This window comes from Poecilia reticulata, chromosome 3 (assembly GCF_904066995.2).
Source record: "Poecilia reticulata chromosome 3, P_reticulata-male-v2, whole genome shotgun sequence".
NCBI lineage: Eukaryota > Metazoa > Chordata > Actinopteri > Cyprinodontiformes > Poeciliidae > Poecilia > Poecilia reticulata.
The window spans coordinates 35,856,953-35,876,927 of NC_088832.1; the positions used below are offsets into that span (position 1 = coordinate 35,856,953).

The following is a 19,975-nucleotide window of genomic DNA, read 5'->3' on the forward strand; positions in this document are numbered from 1 at the left end:
TAAATGAGTTTTACTAAGTAGCTTTACAAAATAAAAGTCACAACATAAAAATAACATTTTGAAATGAATACATAATGAAATGCATAAAATAATCTTGAAATAAAATCACAATTGAAGAAATTGACTAAATAAACTCATTTATTTTTCTTTTGTTTTATCATGAGCATATTTATGGAGCTAATACGCAGATATTTATTTGATGTATTTATTTATTGAATTCATAAGAACAAAACGCCTCCCCATATTTAGCAGCCCTGCACGAATCTGGTGTAAACATCCGTGGGGGCTTTTATTCTGAAGAGCCAACCGGAAGCGGCTCTGGGCTCCTGTCGGTTCGGTCAGCGGCGCGCCGTCGCCACTCTGACCGCGGATCGAGCACCGTGAGGCCGCAGCGGAGCGGCTGCTGCCGGACTTCACCGGGTCGCTCGGCTTTTCTCGGAAACACTCGAGTCGGTTTGAAGAACTCGGAAAAATCCGGTTCGGATCCAGAAGCACGGTGAGTTCGGTCCATTATCTGTACCAGCGGGAGGAATAAATGGATATTAATCATATTTTAGAGATTCAAATAGTGACGAAAGTTATTTATGTTGAACTGAGTTTAACTTTATTGGTTCATTCAGTTTATTAGTCAATGTTCATAAATGAAAACTAAATATTTTGTTTTCCTGATTGTTGCTTTAAGACACGTAGAAACTTTATACAAACTGATTTACAGATTATTTCTCTGATCAATTTTATTTCTATCTTTGGTAAATTAGCATTAAAATGGTTTAGAGTCGATGTGGAATCAAAACTAATGCATTGAATAAAATGTTAATATAATCAAACATCAGTGGCTCGTAGAAATCATTTAGGATGGAAACAGTTCAATAAGTAAAAAATGAATCCAGAATCATCAGAACCGACGACCTGAAGGTTCTGGACCTTTACAGCAAAAAGAGCCCAGGAACCGACCAGAACCGGCAGCAAACTGGGCCGGATGCTGGGTTTTCATTTCTGAGATCAACAGAAATGAACTGGAAAATGTTTCAGATGTTATTCAGATTTTTTAGATGCTTTGATGGAAAATGAACAAAGTTCAGATCAGCAGCTTCTGTCAGATAAAAATGATTTTCTTTCATTTCAGCAGTAAATTAAGCCGCCGTGGTTTTTACTGGACGGAAATGTCTAAATTATTCTAGATCCAAACCTGGAAGAAGGTTTTTCAGGTTTGATTAAAGGTTTTTAGAGTTTTAGGTTTCGATTGAGAGCAAAGAGATTTGGTGAGTTTAGAGAAATAAAAGCATAATTTAGGTTTCTCTCTGTGAAAACACTTCTGGTTTTTATACAACTTTAATGAAAACATAAAAGGTTTTATGAATTAAAGCAGATTTGGTTGCAGCAATTTGTGCATTTTAGTCAGAAGTCAGACGGGAACCTGGCAGGAGGAAGTGACAGGAAATTCTGTTAAGAATATTTTAATTCGCCAAATTAAAAGTCTTCATTTAATCAACTTCCTGTGCTGGGAGCCAAGTTTCTATCCTCCTTCACTTTCAGTCCAGTGGCCACCAAGCATCAGTCCAGGGGCCCCACTGGGCCCCGGAGCCGCGGCTTGAAGCCCCTCATGGTGCGTTTACAGAGCAGGAAACGTGGGACTTTCCAGTTTTAAAGCATTTTTAAGTGTTTTCAGTTCGGATCGCAGGTCAGAACCAGTTGGTCCGGTCCGACCCAAACGATTTCAACATGATTTAAACATTCTGTACCTGAATCAGAACAGAACAGGTTCTGTGTGCTGTCAGTCGGTTCTGAAAGAGTCAGATCCGGTTTCTCTGCTCTAACCTGAAGAGGTCAAAGGTCACCAGTGTTCCTGGAGGTGCCCACTCACCCCCCGCCTCACACCATCTGCTGTGTAACTGAGTTAGAGTAACTGTAATCGGGTTAGAACCGGGTCGGAGGATCCGGGTCATGTTCATTTAATCAGCAGATAACGACAGAGCCACGCCTCCTCCTCTTCCTCATCTTCCTCCCGTCTGCTGTTCTCATCACTCGCTTGAGTTTATGTTTTGAAATCAATCATTTATAATCAATAGTTTGTCTGTGTCTCTGGGTTTCTGCTGTCTGGTTCTGGATCCTCTTGTTTGGGCCGAATCGGTTCCATTTAAAGGAGCAGTTAGAATTTTTTAACTGGGTTTTTGTTGAACCAGCAGGTGAGGATTTTATTTTCTCCCATGGTCTTTAAACACATCAGAGCTGAAAATGTCCTGTAGTAAAACATGACGCCTAACGCCTTTCTCCTGGACGTCCAGTCTGCAGTGGGGGTCTGGGCGCCCCCTGGTGGTCTGGAGGACTTCCTCTGTTTTAAGCGTTTTAAACTTCCTGTTTTTGCAACATTTCATCTTATGGTGATGGCAACGCTTTCGTTTGCTTTTGTCTTTGGTGAGTTGGAGTTTGCGTCATTTATGCGTTTGCAACTTTCTGTGTGTTTTATATGGAGAGCCATGAGGGCCAAACATTCACCACCTGACTAAAAAGTTATGCCAAAATAATTTATGTAAAATACGACAAAAATCTGCTCAAAAAAGCTGCAAAAATTACAACGTTTATTGTGGTCACTGAACGCTGTTTTGAACGTCGACACTCGTAGAAATTATTTTGTGCTGTTCTAAGCCATAAACCAGCATTTTTTGCAGGAATTTTTACCCATACACGCGGTAAAAGAATTCGCCGTTTGTTCCGTAGTTTGCGGCACAAATCCTCCGGTCAGCCTCCGTAGTTCGGCAGTTTTACGATCCGCTCTGCTTTGTAAATATTTTACTTCCACGGCTGTTGCTGCTTGTTGCTCCGTGTTGCTGCGTGGTTCTGACTCAGCCGGGTTCCTGACCCGCCGGCGCTGTGCGGCTTGTGAAGCGGGTCGGAACCGCAGGTTCTGCGGCTCCTCGCTGTCATCATGTGAGTCACGCTTCGCTCCTTCTGCTTTCTCCGCTTCTTCAGACAAACGATCAGAAAACAAGAGCTGTGAGTCACACAGTGAGTCAGCGTTTCCCACGGCCGAGCGTCCTGCTGCAGCATCCCAGCCGTTGCCGTGGAAACGCCCACACGTCGAAGCTCCGCGTTTCGACTCACCTCTGCTTTGAACACAAAGAGACTGAAACGTTTTCAGTCGGAGAGAAAAGCTGTAGCTCTAGATGTTCCCTAAACGCAACCGGACTCCTGTACCGGTCCAGAGTTCTGGTTCTGCTCAGCTCGGCCCGCAGGTTCTCCACTGATTTCAGGTCCGACAATGTTTACATTCCCACCAGCCCAGTTCGGTCCGCTTCAACCCGACTCCGGTCCGGTTGGTGTGAATGCTAACCGACCTCTGACCTCTGGTCCTCTTGACCTCGGTCTGGGTCCGTTTGAAGTGAACTCTGGTTCGGTTTGAATGTGAACGCCAAGCGGACCAGAGACCGCTCCAAAAGCAGGAAGTGGACTACAGCACAGGGCATTCTGGGTAAATCCAACCAAAGCTAACATGTTAGCATAGCGCTAGCAGCAGAAATGGCTACTGGTCTTTAGCCTAAAGAGAAATCCTCCAACCGCTAAAATCCTCCATCTTGTTTCCATCTGGTGAAACAGGAAGTTGCTCTCAGTGTCTTCAGAGGTTTTTGGTTCACGTTTCTGTTTGTGATGGTTGGAGAGAAAGGAAAGGACTCGACCTGACGCCTCGCTCTCTCTCTCCTCTCAGCAGCTCATGTGAAGCCGGTTGGATTCGTCTCGTCATCAGGAAGTTCAACAGGTACAGATGGTGCAACACTTCCTGTCACTTCCTGTAACCATGACTCCGCCCCTAAAGCCTCTCAAAACGAAGGTTTGGGTCGGAAATCTTCAGAATTCACAACCCAGTCAGAACGATCCGGTTGGACTAAGTATTAGCTGAAGCTGTGCCTTTATTTAATTTTTCTTCTCTTGATTTCAGTTTTTTTTGTCTAGGTTTGAATTTTTAGTAGAAGATTTTTAAATCTTTATTCATATTTTGCCTTTTTTTTAGATCTTGTTCCAACAGCAAACATTTAGCTGATTAAATGACCTTTTATGTGTTTTAACTAATAATTAATATTTTTTACTTGGAGTCGGTTCATTCTGACCCGATTTGGTTCTGATTTGAGCCGATGGTCTGTTGGGTCCCCGCTGACCTCTGACCCCTGCTGACCCTGAATCAGCCTCTGGTCTTTCAGGAAGACGGTTGGTTCTGTTCTGGTGTTTGGATGTTTACATGTCTGGCATTGCTGCGATGATGTCAGCGATGATGTCAGCGATGATGTCAGCGCCTGATGAGCAGCAGCGCTCTGCGGGCGGCTGCAGCCCGGTAAACACCAGCTGGTCCCTTCACACCAACACGTCCAGCAGGGACAGTCTGTCCCCGTCTCGTCCTTCAGCGCCGAGCCTCAGTAGAACTTAACGGCTTCAGGTCCAGTTCCAGCCCAGGTTCTGGTTCTGATCCGGTTGGACTTTACTCGGAGATAAAAATGGAAAATGATTCCACATGTCATTCTGTTCCTCAGTGGAGAAAATAGTTTTCCCAGATAAAATCTGAACAGTGCGGCAGGCCTGTATCATCCTGTCCGGTTCAGTTAAATCCACACAACAAAACGACCCGGTTCTGATATTTTAACCTGAAACATCCGACCTGTTCCTGTTCCACATGTGGAACCAAACCCGATGGTTTTCAGAGCGTTTTCTGGACGTCCGATTTTTACTTCACCAACGTGAGAATTTAGCAGAAGAAGAATCGGACGTAAACAATGTCTGGAGATGAAAGAGTCAGTGAACGCATCACGTCCCAGCACCAAACAGAACCGGGCCAGAACGGTTCTGGTCCTGGTTCTTTCTCTGGTTCAGCTCCCAATCCTGGTCCTGGTCCCGGTTCTTGTTCTCGTAATGCTTCTGGTTCTGGTTTTGGTTCCAGTCTGACTGTGGTTCTGTTGGGTCCAAACAGCAAGAGCTTGTGGCCATGGAGGGTGACTGCCTGAGCTGCATCAAATATCTCATGTTCATCTTCAACTTCTTCATCTTCGTGAGTTCAGATTTTATTTCTCTCCATTCAGAGGTTAAGTCCCGCCCCTAACCTAGCCCCGCCCCTATCCTAGCCCCGCCCCTAACCTAGCCCCGCCCTAACCTAGCCCCGCCTTATCATAGACCCTCCCCTAACCTAGCCCCGCCCCTATCGCAGACCCGCCCCTAACCTAGCCCCGCCCCTACCGTAGACCTGCCCCTATCCTAGACCCGCCCCTAACATAGCCCCGCCCCTAACCTAGACATGCCCCTAACATGGCCCCGCCCCTATTCTAGCCCCGCCCCTAACATAGACCCGCCCCTAACATGGCCCCGCCCCTATTCTAGCCCCGCCCCAACATAGACCTGCCCCTAACATAGCCCCGCCCCGAATTTTGCTCCGCCCCTCGTTTCAATAGAACAGGAAATAAATCCAGACTTGAACAATAAAAATCCATTAAATATTATGAATATTATGAAATTCATTAATGAATAACTAAATAAGCTGCCTATTAAAATCTTTTTTTAAATATTTATTTACATTTTATTACTTGGAGTGTTTATTTTCTATTAATATATTTATGACTGAAGTGGTTCCGACCTGTCCCCTCCCCCACCTGTTGCTGCAGCTGGGCGGCTCCGTCCTGCTGGCCGTGGGCGTCTGGGTGTCGGTCGACCCGCTGGGCTTCAGGGAGGCGGTGGTGGTGAGCCCCCTGCTGGTCACCGGCGTCTCTGTGGTTCTGGTTCTGGGCGGGCTGCTGTTCCTGCTGGGCTTCCTGGGCTGCTGCGGTGCCGTCCGGGAGAACCGCTGTCTGCTGCTGCTGGTGAGACAGAAGTCCAGCTGGGCCGGTTCTACTGGCTCTACTGAAACGGTTCTACTGGGCCGGTGTTCTGTTAATCTGTGCTACCCATAAATCCGTCCTACCTGTGGACGTTTCGCTTCATGTTGTATTTCATCGCAGATTACGTCCAACTTTATTTAATTTATTTTATTCCTGGCTTTCCTCGAGCTGCTGCATTACTTCATGTTTGTAGTTTACATGACAGCAGCGTGTAAATATATTTATGGCTTTGGTTGCCGTCGGCGATGTCATTAAACACGTCATTGTTTGGCGGTTAATCCGACCAAAGACGTTGTTTTGTCCCTGTTCTTTAAAATGTTTTAGCTTCATAACACCTTCATGACTAAACCTGGCCACGTTTGGTAGCGATGGCGCCTGAAGCTGCAGTAGCTCTGTAATATTAGAACATGAATCATATCCCATCGTTTCAGTGACCTGCAGTTCGGTCACACGTTGCGGCTCCATTTAATAAAGTCTGTCATACGACAGATTGAGAAACAGCTGCAGTTTGTCTTTAATTCCAATAAAAACCAGTTTCTGATGCCGTTTTATTCTTAGAAACACCAACGTATTTAAAATATGTTAGCAGGTAGGATATTCTAATGAAGGTCTAGTTCATACATCGATAGCTTTTCGCTTTAAACGGGTAGGATATCCTGATGAAGGAAGGGATCTTCCTGTGGTTTCATCCTGTATATAAATTGGTCCAATGCTAAGCTAATGCTAACTCCTGAGCTTCCACTCCAACAATGTTATAAAATATATTTAACATCAACAACCTGCCTGTAAACATGACGGCAGCACGGATAGATGGACCCAGCTGTCTATCCGTGCTGCGGTAGGAAAACCTGACCAGGTGGCACTGATGGTCAGAACACTGGTTCTACTGGTTCTACTGGGCCGGTCCTACTGGTTCTACTGGGCCGGTCCTACTGGTTCTACTGGATCAGTTCTACTGGTTCTACTGGGCCGGTCCTACCTCAGACTAACTGTTCTGTCTTATCTTCTCAGTTCTTCATCCTCATTCTCTTCATCTTCCTGGCGGAGCTGGCGGCGGCCATCTTGGCCTTCCTCTTTAGGGAGAACGTGAGTTTTGATTCTGGGTCAGCAGAAGAACCACTGAAAACTGGATTAGTTGTGTTTGACTGGTTTGACTGGTTTAGACTGGTTTAGACTGGTTTAAACTGATTTAAACTGGTTTAGACTGGTTTAAACTGGTTTAGACTGATTTAAACTGGTTTAAACTGGTTTAGACTGGTTTAAACTGGTTTAGACTGGTTTAGACTGATTTAAACTGGTTCAGACTGGTTTAAACTGGTTTAGACTGGTTTAGACTGATTTAAACTGGTTCAGACTGGTTTAAACTGGTTTAGACTGGTTTAGACTGATTTAAACTGGTTTAGACTGGTTTAGACTGGTTTAGACTGGTTTCAGGGTTTTGGTTTTTGGATCATACTGGTTTTAGTGTCCGGCTGTTTGATGAAGTATTTTTTACCTCTGTGTTGGTTTTTCTGTAAACTGGAACCGGTTGTATACGTGTAGTGAGAGTCTGGTCTGGTTCTGACCCGGTTCTGTGTGTTTGGCCCAGTTAACCAGAGAGTACTTCAGCCGGGAACTGAAACGCCACTACCAGGGCCAGAACAACAGCGATGTCTTTACGTCCACCTGGAACGTCATCATGACCACGGTGAGCTGCTGCCGCCGCCGCCCCGCCCTGCCGCCCCGCCAGCAGCTTCATCCTCTTCTTCTTCTTCTTCTCCTTCCTCCAGCTGGACTGCTGCGGCGCCAGCGGCCCTGATGACTTCCAGCAGAGCCTGTTCCGGCTGCTCCACCCCAACCAGCTGCTTCCTGACGCCTGTTGCCAGGGCGACGGCCACCTGGGCGAGGGCGGCGTAGAGCGGTGCGTCAGCGGCGGCGTGGCGTTCCAGCACAGCAAGGTCTGAGGAAGAACTGCGGTGCCACAGGTTTAAACTGGAGCGATTTAAAGGGCCGGTGTCGATCTTTCCATCATGTTACAAGGTTTCATCATCAAAGGGTTAATAGAGGAGCCATGTTGGGACGACTTCCTGGAGGCGGAGCTTCAGGAAGAGCAGGAGTTCTTAAAGAGACAGAGGCCCAATTTGTAAAAGTTAAATCAGGAAGACAAATCTCCTTTAAGTCATGTTTGGAAGGACACATAGTTACTGATTGTGCTGATAGAATGAGGCTGTGGAGCAGATGGTACCGGCCCTTTAAGGCTCTGTGTGTCCGCAGGGCTGCTACTCGGCCTTGGTGGAATACTTTGAGACGTACATCTACGCTGCAGGAGCGCTGACCATCGGCGTGATCACCATCGAAGTAACTCCGAGTTTTATGTTTCCCTCTAACATCTGGATGGATGGATGGATGGAAGGATGGATGGATGGATGGATGATGGATGGATGGATGGATGGATGGATGGATGGATGGATGGATGGATGATGGATGGATGGATGGATGGATGGATGGATGGATGGATGGATGGATGGATGGATGGATGGATGGATAGATAGATAGATAGATAGATAGATAGATAGATAGATAGATAGATAGATAGATAGATAGATAGATAGATAGATAGATAGATAGATAGATAGATAGATAGATAGATAGATCTATCACTGGCAGATAAACGATAAAACAGAAAAAAACATTTAGTTTGGTAAAAGTAAGATAATTATAAATACATGTAAAAATCCTCCATTATAATTAATGTAATTAATATTTGTATTATCTGATTAATTCATCTGGTTTGTTTCCTGATGTCAGAAACAGTAAAATGTTTATCAGACTGAACATTTTTCCAGCTGTTGGCTTCATCAGCTCCTCGTTAGTCAGATGGATTATATGGGAAATATTTATAATTATGTAAATGTGTTTTATTTTGAAAGTATCGACTTGAACCTGCAGACAGTTCAGTTCTGACTCCATGTTTGTTTCTCCTTGCAGCTCTTTGCCATGGGCTTCGCCTTGTGTCTGTTCAGAGGCATCCAGTAGATCCTGATCCTCCTGATCCTGATCCTCCTGATCCTCATCCTCCAGATCCTCATCCTCCAGATCCTCCTGATCCTCATCCTCCTGATCCTCCTGATCCTCATCCTCCTGATATTCATCCTCATCCTCCTGATCCTCCTGATCCTGATCTTCATCCTCCTGATCCTCATCCTGATCCTCCTGATCTTCCTGATCCTCCTGATCTTCCTGATCCTGATCCTCCTGATCCTGATCCTCCTGATCCTCATCCTCCTGATCTTCATCCTCCTGATCCTCCTGATCCTGATCCTCATCCTCCTGATCTTCATCCTCCTGATCCTCATCCTCCTGATCCTCCTGATCCTCATCCTCCTGATCCTGATCCTCCTGATCCTCATCCTCCTGATCTTCATCCTCCTGATCCTCCTGATCCTGATCCTCATCCTCCTGATCCTCATCCTCCTGATCCTCATCCTCCTGATCCTCCTGATCCTCATCCTCCTGATCCTGATCCTCCTGATCCTCATCCTCCTGATCCTCATCCTCCTGATCCTCATCCTCCTGATCCTCATCCTCCTGATCCTCATCCTCCTGATCCTCCGGATCATCATCCTCCTGATCTTCATCCTCCTGATCCTCCTGATCCTGATCCTCCTGATCCTCATCCTCCTGATCTTCATCCTCCTGATCCTCATCCCCCTGATCTTCATCCTCCTGATCCTCATTCTCCTGATCCTCCGGATCCTCATCCTCCTGATCCTCCTGATCCTCATCCCCCTGATCTTCATCCTCCTGATCCTCATCCTCTTGATCCTCATTCTCCTGATCCTCCTGATCCTCATTCTCCTGATCTTCATCCTCCTGATCCTCATCCTCCTGATCTTCATCCTCCTGATCCTTCTGATCCTGATCCTCCTGATCTTCATCCTCCTCCTCCTCGGTTTGGTTTTTGTGTCGTTGGTTTTGTGATCAGCATTTCTGGATGTTTGATTCGAAGGTTTTTCTCTGGTCGGTGCAGAAACTCAGATCTGTTCCCTCGTTTGACCTCTGACCTTTGAGGAAGGTCAGCGAGGTCGTCTGAATGTTTCTCTGCTTTTGGTCTCAACGTCTGGATGAGTCTGATTCAGCTCAGGTCTGGAAGGCCAACAGCAATAATTTGGTTTTTTAATCTTCTTTTTCCAAAGTCATAATTTCACCGTCTTTTAATTTATTCATAAATGTTACAGTTTAAAACTTAATATTTAGTTTGAGGCTGACATGTTTAGTTTACAAGCTGAATATTTACTAAACATTCAGTTTGAAGCTAAGCTTTTAGCTTCAATCTGAATGTTTGAAACTAAATATTTAGCTCAAAACTAAATAATTAGCATGAAACAGAAACATTCATAAAGTTTTGAACAACATGGTGAAAATAATAAATAAATGTCCATTTTTTCTTTTATGACCCAAATTATTGCTGTTAGTTTTTGGATGTGTAACTTTACAAACTGCATCCTGGAAGTTTTAATATCACAGGAACAGAAACGTTTTTATCAGAGTTTCATCCATCGGGCGGGAAGCAGCGCCCCTAGTGGCGGGAGGCAGATTGTCTATTTCTACCAGTTTGTAAATAAATGACTGTGTTGCTTTGAGTAAACAAGTGATTCATGTTCGAGTTATTGATCTGTGATCAGATGATTTCCTCTGTAATGTTTCAGTAATTAATGTTCAATAAATTCATCTTTCTGCTTTTATGAAATCTGTTTGTCTCTTTTAAAAATATCAAAAATACCATAAAACTTCAGCTTAGTTTAAAAACGAAAGAAAATGGCTACAAATATCTAAGAATATTAAGAATAAGATTATTGCCACATGTAAGCGGAGATAGCTGGAGTTCCCACATATCTTATAGCCTAAATCCTCTGTGGTAAGCCGGTTAGCGAGTTGCTAACATGTAAACAAATGGCGGTTCCGGTTAGCGAGTTGCTAACATGTAAACAAATGGCGGTTCCGGTTAGCGAGTTGCTAACATGTAAACAAATGGCGGTTCCGGTTAGCGAGTTGCTAACATGTAAACAAATGGCGGTTCCGGTTAGCGAGTTGCTAACATGTAAACAAATGGCGGTTCCGGTTAGCGAGTTGCTAACGTAAACAAATGGCGGTTCCAGTTAGCGAGTTGCTAACATGTAAACAAATGGCGGTTCCAGTTAGCGAGTTGCTAACATGTAAACAAATGGCGGTTCCAGTTAGCGAGTTGCTGACGTGTAAACAAATGGCGGTTCCAGTTAGCGAGTTGCTAACATGTAAACAAATGGCGGTTCCAGTTAGCGAGTTGCTAACATGTAAACAAATGGCGGTTCCGGTTAGCGAGTTGCTAACATGTAAACAAATGGCGGTTCCGGTTAGCGAGTTGCTAACATGTAAACAAATGGCGGTTCCAGTTAGCGAGTTGCTAACATGTAAACAAATGGCGGTTCCGGTTAGCGAGTTGCTAACGTGTAAACAAATGGCGGTTCCAGTTAGCGAGTTGCTAACATGTAAACAAATGGCGGTTCCGGTTAGCGAGTTGCTAACATGTAAACAAATGGCGGTTCCGGTTAGCGAGTTGCTAACATGTAAACAAATGGCGGTTCCGGTTAGCGAGTTGCTAACATGTAAACAAATGGCGGTTCCGGTTAGCGAGTTGCTAACATGTAAACAAATGGCGGTTCCGGTTAGCGAGTTGCTAACGTAAACAAATGGCGGTTCCAGTTAGCGAGTTGCTAACATGTAAACAAATGGCGGTTCCAGTTAGCGAGTTGCTAACATGTAAACAAATGGCGGTTCCAGTTAGCGAGTTGCTGACGTGTAAACAAATGGCGGTTCCAGTTAGCGAGTTGCTAACATGTAAACAAATGGCGGTTCCAGTTAGCGAGTTGCTAACATGTAAACAAATGGCGGTTCCGGTTAGCGAGTTGCTAACATGTAAACAAATGGCGGTTCCGGTTAGCGAGTTGCTAACATGTAAACAAATGGCGGTTCCAGTTAGCGAGTTGCTAACATGTAAACAAATGGCGGTTCCGGTTAGCGAGTTGCTAACATGTAAACAAATGGCGGTTCCGGTTAGCGAGTTGCTAACATGTAAACAAATGTCGGTTCCGGTTAGCGAGTTGCTAACATGTAAACAAATGGCGGTTCCGGTTAGCGAGTTGCTAACATGTAAACAAATGGCGGTTCCGGTTAGCGAGTTGCTAACGTAAACAAATGGCGGTTCCAGTTAGCGAGTTGCTAACATGTAAACAAATGGCGGTTCCAGTTAGCGAGTTGCTAACATGTAAACAAATGGCGGTTCCAGTTAGCGAGTTGCTGACGTGTAAACAAATGGCGGTTCCAGTTAGCGAGTTGCTAACATGTAAACAAATGGCGGTTCCAGTTAGCGAGTTGCTAACATGTAAACAAATGGCGGTTCCGGTTAGCGAGTTGCTAACATGTAAACAAATGGCGGTTCCGGTTAGCGAGTTGCTAACATGTAAACAAATGGCGGTTCCAGTTAGCGAGTTGCTAACATGTAAACAAATGGCGGTTCCGGTTAGCGAGTTGCTAACGTGTAAACAAATGGCAGTTCCGGTTAGCGGCGGAAGTCGCGCCCATTAATCACGCAAAGCCTCCTGGGGGCTCGGAATGAGATGGATAATCAGAAACAAACCTGCTGTGTTGCTTTGATTCCTCCGTTTGAGAATTATTTTAATCTCCATGGCAACCATTCAGCTCCTAAACGCCTGGGTGGACCTAGCCCCGCCTCCGAGGTGCAGCCCCTCCCCCTCTCAGCTCCTTCCTGGAGGCGTAGCTTCAGGAAGAGCAGGAGCCTCTTAAAGAGACAGAGACCCAATTTTAAGGAGTTAAATCAGGAAGTCATATTTAATTTTTATTGAAAGCACTTTTAGAATATTTATAAGGCATTAGAGTTGATATGCTGTAAAATGTAAAACACATGACACTGGCCCTTTAAATGTCTGGAAGTATGTCCAGCTGATGATGACGATGATGATGGGGATGAAGGTCTCCGGAACCAGAACAGAAAGTTAAACATTTTCCATCACCTGCCGAGTCACAGACAGCAGCTGGCTGAGGCTCATCTCGGCTCCCAACCGGGCCAGAACCGGTCTTGTGAGAAATTCTGTTCCCCTGAGAAAATCTGTTCCCCCTGTGTCGGGAGCGCGCATTGCAGCCAGAGAAGTGGATCCGGCGGATCTGACCATATTCACGGCGCTTCTGATCGATTTCTCGGTAAAACCACTCATATAATCACGTCACTGTTGTAACTTTCAGTTTAATCGGCAGCTATCAAAATAAAAATACATAAATAAACGAGGTCTTGTGTGGAGGTCTTTTTACGCTGTTTTGTGTTATTTTAAACGCGAAGTGAATCGATCTTTTTTCAGCTTTTGTCTCGTAAGCCTGACAAATAAAAGTCAGTCAACAAACACAGGTTTCCAACACGTTGTGTGCATTTATAATTTTTCATTTCTCATAAAGGAGGAGGAGGGAAGCTGACCGATAGCAGGGCAAAAAAATAAAGACTTCCTGAAAAGATCAGAGTGTAAACGTTTTGGTAAATCCCGTTGTAATGTAAAATATGACATTACTGGATTAAGGAAATGTCTAGTATGGTATCACACATAATATTTTTTAAGAATTTGGAAACAGGTGCTTTTTATTTCACAAAGGTATTGGAGGGGAAGAGGAGAAGATGGATATTTCAGCTGCCTGAAATAATGTGTTCGCCCTCTATAAAATGGAAACAAATTAATTTACCTGCAAGTCTTTTGCTGTGTTTATTCCCCTTATGATAAATAAGAAATCCTGCAAGTTTGAAAACATTTGCTCTTTTGCCAAAGTCAGGATGGGGGAACAAAATATCTTAAGCGCCTGATAAAATCTGTTCCCCCTCTCTAAAATGGAAACAAATTAATTTACCTGAAAAGTTTTTACTGTGTTCATTCCTCTTATCATCAACAATAATTCCTGTGATTTTCATAACATTTGCTCTTTTATTGACAAAGTTAGGATGGGGGAACAAAATATCTTAAGTGCCTGATAAAATCTGTTCCCCCTCTCTAAAATGGAAACAACTTAATTTACCTAAAAAGTCTTTTACTGTGTTCATTCCCCTTATAATCAATAAGAAATCCTGCAAGTTTGAAAACATTTGCTCTTTTTTTGCCAAAGTTAGGTTGGGGGAACAAAATATCTTAAGCGCCTGATAAAATCTGTTCCCCCTCTCTAAAATGGAAACACATTAATTTACCTGCAAAGTCTTTTACTGTGTTTTTAAAATATTTGCACTTCATTGTGTGATTTAAACTATCTGTCCATGGCTACCTTATATTAATAAAATATTTGGCTTAACATAAAGCAAAAAGTGATAAACAACCTGCCAAACACCGAGCGGACATGGATATTTCCATAATTGATTGAAGGAATAGTGTCATGTGATTTTTGACTTTCCAGAAAACACCGTATGTCTTTATATTGTAATCTACTTTGTTAGATGCAATATCAGAAACATTTTTTACTAAATTTGTTGATAAATATTTAAACATAAAATACATTTAATAAAGATTTTGAAACAGTCATATTAATTTAAACCATTTTGGACTTCAAACTTTATATGGAAAAATAATAAAGAATTAATAGAATTTATTTATTTATTCCAATGTCACGGGGAGAATGGATTGCTCCAGACATTTAAAATAAACCGTTCCCCCGCTTTAACACTTTAAAATAAAGAGCAAATGTTATGACAATCACAGGAAATATTGTTGATAATAAGAGGAATGAAAACAGTAAAAGACTTTTCAGGTAAATTAATGTGTTTCCATTTTAGAGAGGGGGAACAGATTTTATCAGGCGCTTAAGATATTTTGTTCCCCCATCCTAACTTTGGCAAAAAAAGAGCAAATGTTATGAAAATCACAGGAATTATTGTTGATGATAAGAGGCATGAAGATAGTAAAATACTTTTCAGGTAAATTATTTTGTTTCCATTTTAATGGGGGGAACAGATTTTATCAGGCACTTAAGATATTTTGTTCCCCCATCCTAACTTTGGCAAAAAAGAGCAAATGTTTTCAAACTTGCAGGATTTCTTATTGATCATAAGGGGAATGAACACAGTAAAAGACTTTGCAGGTAAATTCATGCGTTTCCATTTTAGAGAGGGGGAACAGCTTTTATCAGGCGCTTAAGATATTTTGTTCCCCCATCCTAACTTTGGCAAAAAAGAGCAAATGTCTTCAAACTTGCAGGATTTCTTATTGATCATAAGGGGAATTAACACAGTAAAAGACTTTGCAGGTAAACTAAGTTGTTTCCATTTTAGAGAGGGGGAACAGATTTTATCAGGCGCTTAAGATATTTTGTTCCCCCATCCAAACTTTGGCAAAAAAAGAGCAAATGTCTTCAAACTTGCAGGATTTCTTATTGATCATAAGGGGAATTAACACAGTAAAAGACTTTTCAGGTAAATTAATGTGTTTCCATTTTAGAGAGGGGGAACAGATTTTATCAGGTGCTTAAGATATTTTGTTCCCCTGTGCTAACTTTGTCAATAAAAGAGCAAATGTTATGAAAATCACAGGAATTATTGTTGATGATAAGAGGAATGAACACAGTAAAAGACTTTTCAGTTAAATTAATTTGTTTCCATTTTAGAGAGGGGGAACAGATTTTATCAGGCGCTTAAGATATTTTGTTTCCCCATCCTGACTTTGTCAAAAAAAAGAGCAAATATTTTCAAACTTGCAGGATTTCTTATTGATCATAAGAGGAATGAATACAGCAAAAGACTTGCAGGTAAATTAATTTGTTTCCATTTTATAGAGGGCGAACACATTATTTCAGGCAGCTGAAATATCCATCCTCTCCTCTTCTCCTCCAATACCTTTGTGAAATAAAAAGCACCTGTTTCCAAATTCTCAAATATTATGTGTGATACCATACTAGACATTTCCTTAATCCAGTAATGTCATATTTTACATTACAACGGGATTTACCAAAAAGTTTACACTCTGATCTTTTCAGGAAGTCTTTATTTTTTTGCCCTGCTATCGGCCAGCTTCCCTCCTCCTCCTTTATGAGAAATGAAAAATTATAAATGCACACAACGTGTTGGAAACCTGTGTTTGTTGACTGACTTTTATTTGTCAGGCTTACGAGACAAAAGCTGAAAAAAAGATCGATTCACTTCGCGTTTAAAATAACACAAAACAGCGTAAAAAGACCTCCACACAAGACCTCGTTTATTTATGTATGTATTTTTATTTTGATAGCTGCCGATTAAACTGAAAGTTACAACAGTGACGTGATTATATGAGTAGTTTTACCGAGAAATCGATCAGAAGCGCCGTGAATATGGTCAGATCCGCCGGATCCACTTCTCTGGCTGCAATGCGCGCTCCCGACACAGGGGGAACAGATTTTCTCAGGGGAACAGAATTTCTCACAAGACCGGGCCAGAACCGGGGTTCGGTTCTGCTCAGACAGCAGGAATGAAGGCTGACCCTCCTCTTCCTCAGTGGACTCAGGTTGCAGCTGGAGGCTTGGAAAGCGACACCGCTGGAAAGCAAAAGTAGAAACTCTGTTTGGACTCCTTCTGGTTCCCAGGCGGGGTGTGAATACTTTAACCCGGCGGGTCGACCAGAACCAGAACCAGAACCAGATGTGGTCGACGGCTGTGGAGCAGACGCTGTACCTGGGACTGATTCTGTCCCGCCTGGCTGGAGAAGGTGAGTTCCTCCACCTGACAGGAAACCGCCTGGAAGTTTCTGCGGTCCAAAAGAACCAGAACCGGACCGGACCTCCTCTGGAGAGAGGATCCATTCAGAGCTTCAACAGCTGATTTAGACCTTAAGGTTTCAGAGCTGATCTCACCAGAACCGACAGGAAGCCCATTTGCTTCCCGTCCGGCCGGGTTCTGGGTTGATGGACAGACGGGACAAACGTCCAGAAACTAACAACCCGCGGGGTGTACAAACTTTTAGAGGCTGAAGTTTCCACCTGAAAACAACTGCAGCCACTAAAATGGTCTTAAACTTCTGGTGTGTTTATTTTTTTCTAACTTCAATAATTAAATTAAATTTGATGAAAAGTTTTAGAGACAAACGTGTAAATTTAAATTACATTAAAAAAAAGTTTCCTGGGTTGTTTATGTTCAGTAACATTTAAAAAAGTCGATCAACATTCAAAAACCTTTCGGAAATGGAATTTATCATTTTTACGTAATATTTCTTATGAATATGTAAATTATCTGTAAATTATGTTGACTGCATCAACCAGCCAGGCTTCTTTGGGGCTGCAAATGGCCCCCGAACCGCGCTTTGGACACCCGTGCCAGAGCCACTGGTCAGCATGGTGGTGGCAGCATCATGCTGTGGGATTGCTTCAACTGGAATCCCAGTTTAAGTGAACTTTATACCCCAGAACGGAACCAGAACCTCGTCAAAGGCTGCAGGTTTACTCGGAGCCACCAGGGGGCTCCAGAGAGCTGCAGACACTTTTAATCTGTATTTTATTCGCGTTTCACACATTTATCCCAAATTATGAAAGATTTTAAACATGTTTACTGTGAATTCAGATTTTGTCTAAAGCCGTTACTGACGGGTTCTGGTTCTGACGGGTTCTGGTCCTCCAGGCGGTGCGGTCCAGCTGTTCTGCCGGCCCGGGCAGCGGCTCTCGCTGCCTTGCCCGTACGGCTTTGAGGACGGGCAGAACCTGGAGCGGCTGACGGTGCGCTGGACGAGCCCCCGCAGGAAGCTGCTGTGCCACTACATCAAGCACAGGAAGTACCAGAACTGCAGCGCCGGCTACGCCATGCGGTACCGACCCGGCAGCATCCAGCTGTCCATCCAGCGGGCCCAGAACCGGGACCTGGGGACCCACGTGTGCTCCGTGGCAAAACCGCACGAGTCGCAGGACTTCAGCATCCACGTGGCCTGGATGGAAGGTAGCCTCCATCCGCCATGTTAGCATGTAGCCGCCATCCCCCATGTTAGCATGTAGCCTCCATCCGCCATGTTAGCATGTAGCCTCCATCCCCCATGTTAGCATGTAGCCGCCATCCCCCATGTTAGCATGTAGCCTCCATCTGCCATGTTAGCATGTAGCCGCCATCCCCCATGTTAGCATGTAGCCTCCATCCGCCATGTTAGCATGTAGCCGCCATCCCCCATGTTAGCATGTAGCCTCCATCTGCCATGTTAGCATGTAGCCTCCATCCGCCATGTTAGCATGTAGCCTCCATCTGCCATGTTAGCATGTAGCCTCCATCCGCCATGTTAGCATGTACCCTCCATCCGCCATGTTAGCATGTAGCCTCCATCCGCCATGTTAGCATGTAGCCGCCATCTACCTTGTTAGCATGTAGCCTCCATCCGCCATGTTAGCATGTAGCCTCCATCTGCCATGTTAGCATGTAGCCTCCATCTGCCATGTTAGCATGTATCCTCCATGTTAGCATGCAGAGCAGCTGGCCCTAGCAGGAAGTTAGAAATGTGTCTAAAACAAGAGAATCAGTCCCTGCAGAGGTTTCACACCAACTCAACAGATTCATTTTTTGTGCCGACTCATATTTGTGTTGAAAGGCGTCTGGGTTAAATGATGCCAACTCCCACCTACAGGTGGCAGCATTTCTTCAACTACTCTGCTGCCTCAGCCTGACTCGATGTCTGTGATCGATGTGGCGAGTAACACAAACAGGAAATATCAACATTTCCTGCAAATGTTTTTAACATTGTGCACAAAATCAGTGATTTAAATGACCAAAAAATTACATTAATGAAATCATGGAGGCACTGTAACGCTGACGTGTCTGTATTAGAGAAGGAAACGATGGCATGTTGTCACTGTAGCGCAGCTCTCTCCTGCAGGAAGTTAAAGTTTGTTTCAACCATTTTAACCTGAAGGCTCACTGATGACTTGTTTTTCCTGCAGAGTCCGTTACGTCAGCGCCAGCAGGTGGAGGGAACCGGCCAGGTACGTTCACGCTGAGCAAACCGTTTATTCACTGCATCCATATCCACCTTCGCATGAGGAGCAGTGGCGGGCAGGAGCTCTGATGCCAACGTGTTTCCAGGCTGCAGCTGGAGTTTCGCCGTCGTCGCTTTGACCTGCTGGGTCGTTTGCGGTTAGGAGAGAAAACAGCGACCGAAACCCAGACGGCCTGGAGGAAGATCAGTGAAACCTTGAAGCTGCGCCTGTTCAACAGCCCCAACTGGAAACTACGCGGATAAAAAACCTGCTTGTTGTGTCTGAACACTTTTCAGTCTTTCTGCTTCACGATAAATAAAAAATATTCCAGAAATTTTCCATTCCTGTCACAAAAACACGCATTAAAACGAGGCAAAGCAGCTGAAACGTGACATGCAAAGCAACAAAACTCAACATTTTAATCTTGTTTCATTTTCACTAAAGAGAAAAGGAGGAAAAATTATTGCTGAGTTCAGAGTTTCTCTGACGGATCAGGAACATGAAATATTCATGTCTTCATCCAATGAATCCATTAACCTGTGAAAACTCCAAACATCTGATTCTGATTATTAAACTTATTTTCAGCGTTTCACCAATACGACGTTCTCATGGTTTGATCAGTAAAAATGATGCAGCAAAACAACAATTATCATTGTTAATATCTATAAAACTAATAAAATATCTGCATCATTTCTGATACATCAGCATGAATTGGAATAGAGAAAAAACTAATTTATAATGTTTCCTCTAGAATATTACATTTCACCGATTTACCGCCAAACATCATTTTGTTCGTTTGTGAGGAAGAAGTGCAGCATCTTTCTTTCAGCCAGCTGACTGGCAGTGTGCAGCATCAGCTGCATCAGTCTGCGTCTCATCAATTAGACTAAAATAATGTTATTAAATAAAGTGAATTTCTGTTTGTGTCTGAGGAAACTGGACCGTTATTAGTTATTATTAATAATAATTAACGCTGCAGCCGAGCGGCTGATGACATCACTGAATAAAACTATTAAACATGTTTTGTTGCTTTTACATATGAAGGTTCCGGTGGGAACCTTTGTATTTGCTGGTTTCTGGTACGCCTGTAAATCTGACGCACAACATCCACCACCAACAACGACAGAGAGCAAAAAAAACTTTTATTT

At 43.7% G+C, this 19,975-nt stretch overlaps 2 protein-coding genes and 1 long non-coding RNA gene across 5 annotated transcripts; 2 read left to right on the top strand and 1 right to left on the bottom strand.

Annotated features, from left to right (window-relative positions):
• Window positions 1–324: 324 nt before the first annotated feature.
• LOC103460125 (tetraspanin-18B-like) lies at window positions 325–8,989 on the top strand. Of its 3 annotated transcripts, none has more exons than XM_081605663.1 (9): window positions 325–496; window positions 3,704–3,754; window positions 4,925–5,032; window positions 5,640–5,834; window positions 6,864–6,938; window positions 7,441–7,539; window positions 7,622–7,789; window positions 8,106–8,189; window positions 8,820–8,989. In XM_081605663.1, the coding sequence occupies exons 3-9, from the start codon at window positions 4,970–4,972 to the stop codon at window positions 8,865–8,867; spliced, it is 732 nt and encodes a 243-aa protein (XP_081461789.1). In that variant the 5' UTR covers window positions 325–496; window positions 3,704–3,754; window positions 4,925–4,969; the 3' UTR covers window positions 8,868–8,989. The 3 variants fall into 3 exon arrangements, with proteins under 3 accessions (XP_081461789.1, XP_081461788.1, XP_081461790.1); XM_081605662.1 differs by having other exon boundaries at window positions 4,955–5,032; XM_081605664.1 differs by having other exon boundaries at window positions 3,707–3,754; window positions 4,955–5,032.
• On the bottom strand, window positions 2,563–3,943 carry LOC145551204 (uncharacterized). Its single transcript, XR_014087046.1, has 2 exons — window positions 3,103–3,943; window positions 2,563–2,964 (listed from the first exon to the last, which is right to left on the bottom strand). It is a non-coding gene; the product is annotated as an uncharacterized LOC145551204 (long non-coding RNA).
• Window positions 8,990–15,853: 6,864 nt separating the features above from the next.
• LOC145551209 (uncharacterized) lies at window positions 15,854–19,161 on the top strand. The gene is made up of 4 exons (XM_081605701.1): window positions 15,854–16,588; window positions 17,494–17,805; window positions 18,792–18,833; window positions 18,934–19,161. The coding sequence occupies exons 1-4, from the start codon at window positions 16,522–16,524 to the stop codon at window positions 18,987–18,989; spliced, it is 477 nt and encodes a 158-aa protein (XP_081461827.1). The 5' UTR covers window positions 15,854–16,521; the 3' UTR covers window positions 18,990–19,161.
• The last annotated feature ends 814 nt before the right edge of the window (window positions 19,162–19,975 follow it).

Excerpts from the sequence above, each read along its gene's own strand:
- LOC103460125 (XM_081605663.1), top strand. The coding sequence starts at position 4,970 with ATGGAGGGTGACTGCCTGAGCTGCATCAAATATCTCATGTTCATCTTC. Across the intron at positions 7,540-7,621 it reads GGAACGTCATCATGACCACG|CTGGACTGCTGCGGCGCCAG; the intron begins GTGAGCTGCTGC and ends TCCTTCCTCCAG. Across the intron at positions 7,790-8,105 it reads TGGCGTTCCAGCACAGCAAG|GGCTGCTACTCGGCCTTGGT; the intron begins GTCTGAGGAAGA and ends GTGTGTCCGCAG.
- LOC145551209 (XM_081605701.1), top strand. The coding sequence starts at position 16,522 with ATGTGGTCGACGGCTGTGGAGCAGACGCTGTACCTGGGACTGATTCTG. Across the intron at positions 16,589-17,493 it reads GTCCCGCCTGGCTGGAGAAG|GCGGTGCGGTCCAGCTGTTC; the intron begins GTGAGTTCCTCC and ends CTGGTCCTCCAG. Across the intron at positions 18,834-18,933 it reads AGGTGGAGGGAACCGGCCAG|GCTGCAGCTGGAGTTTCGCC; the intron begins GTACGTTCACGC and ends ACGTGTTTCCAG.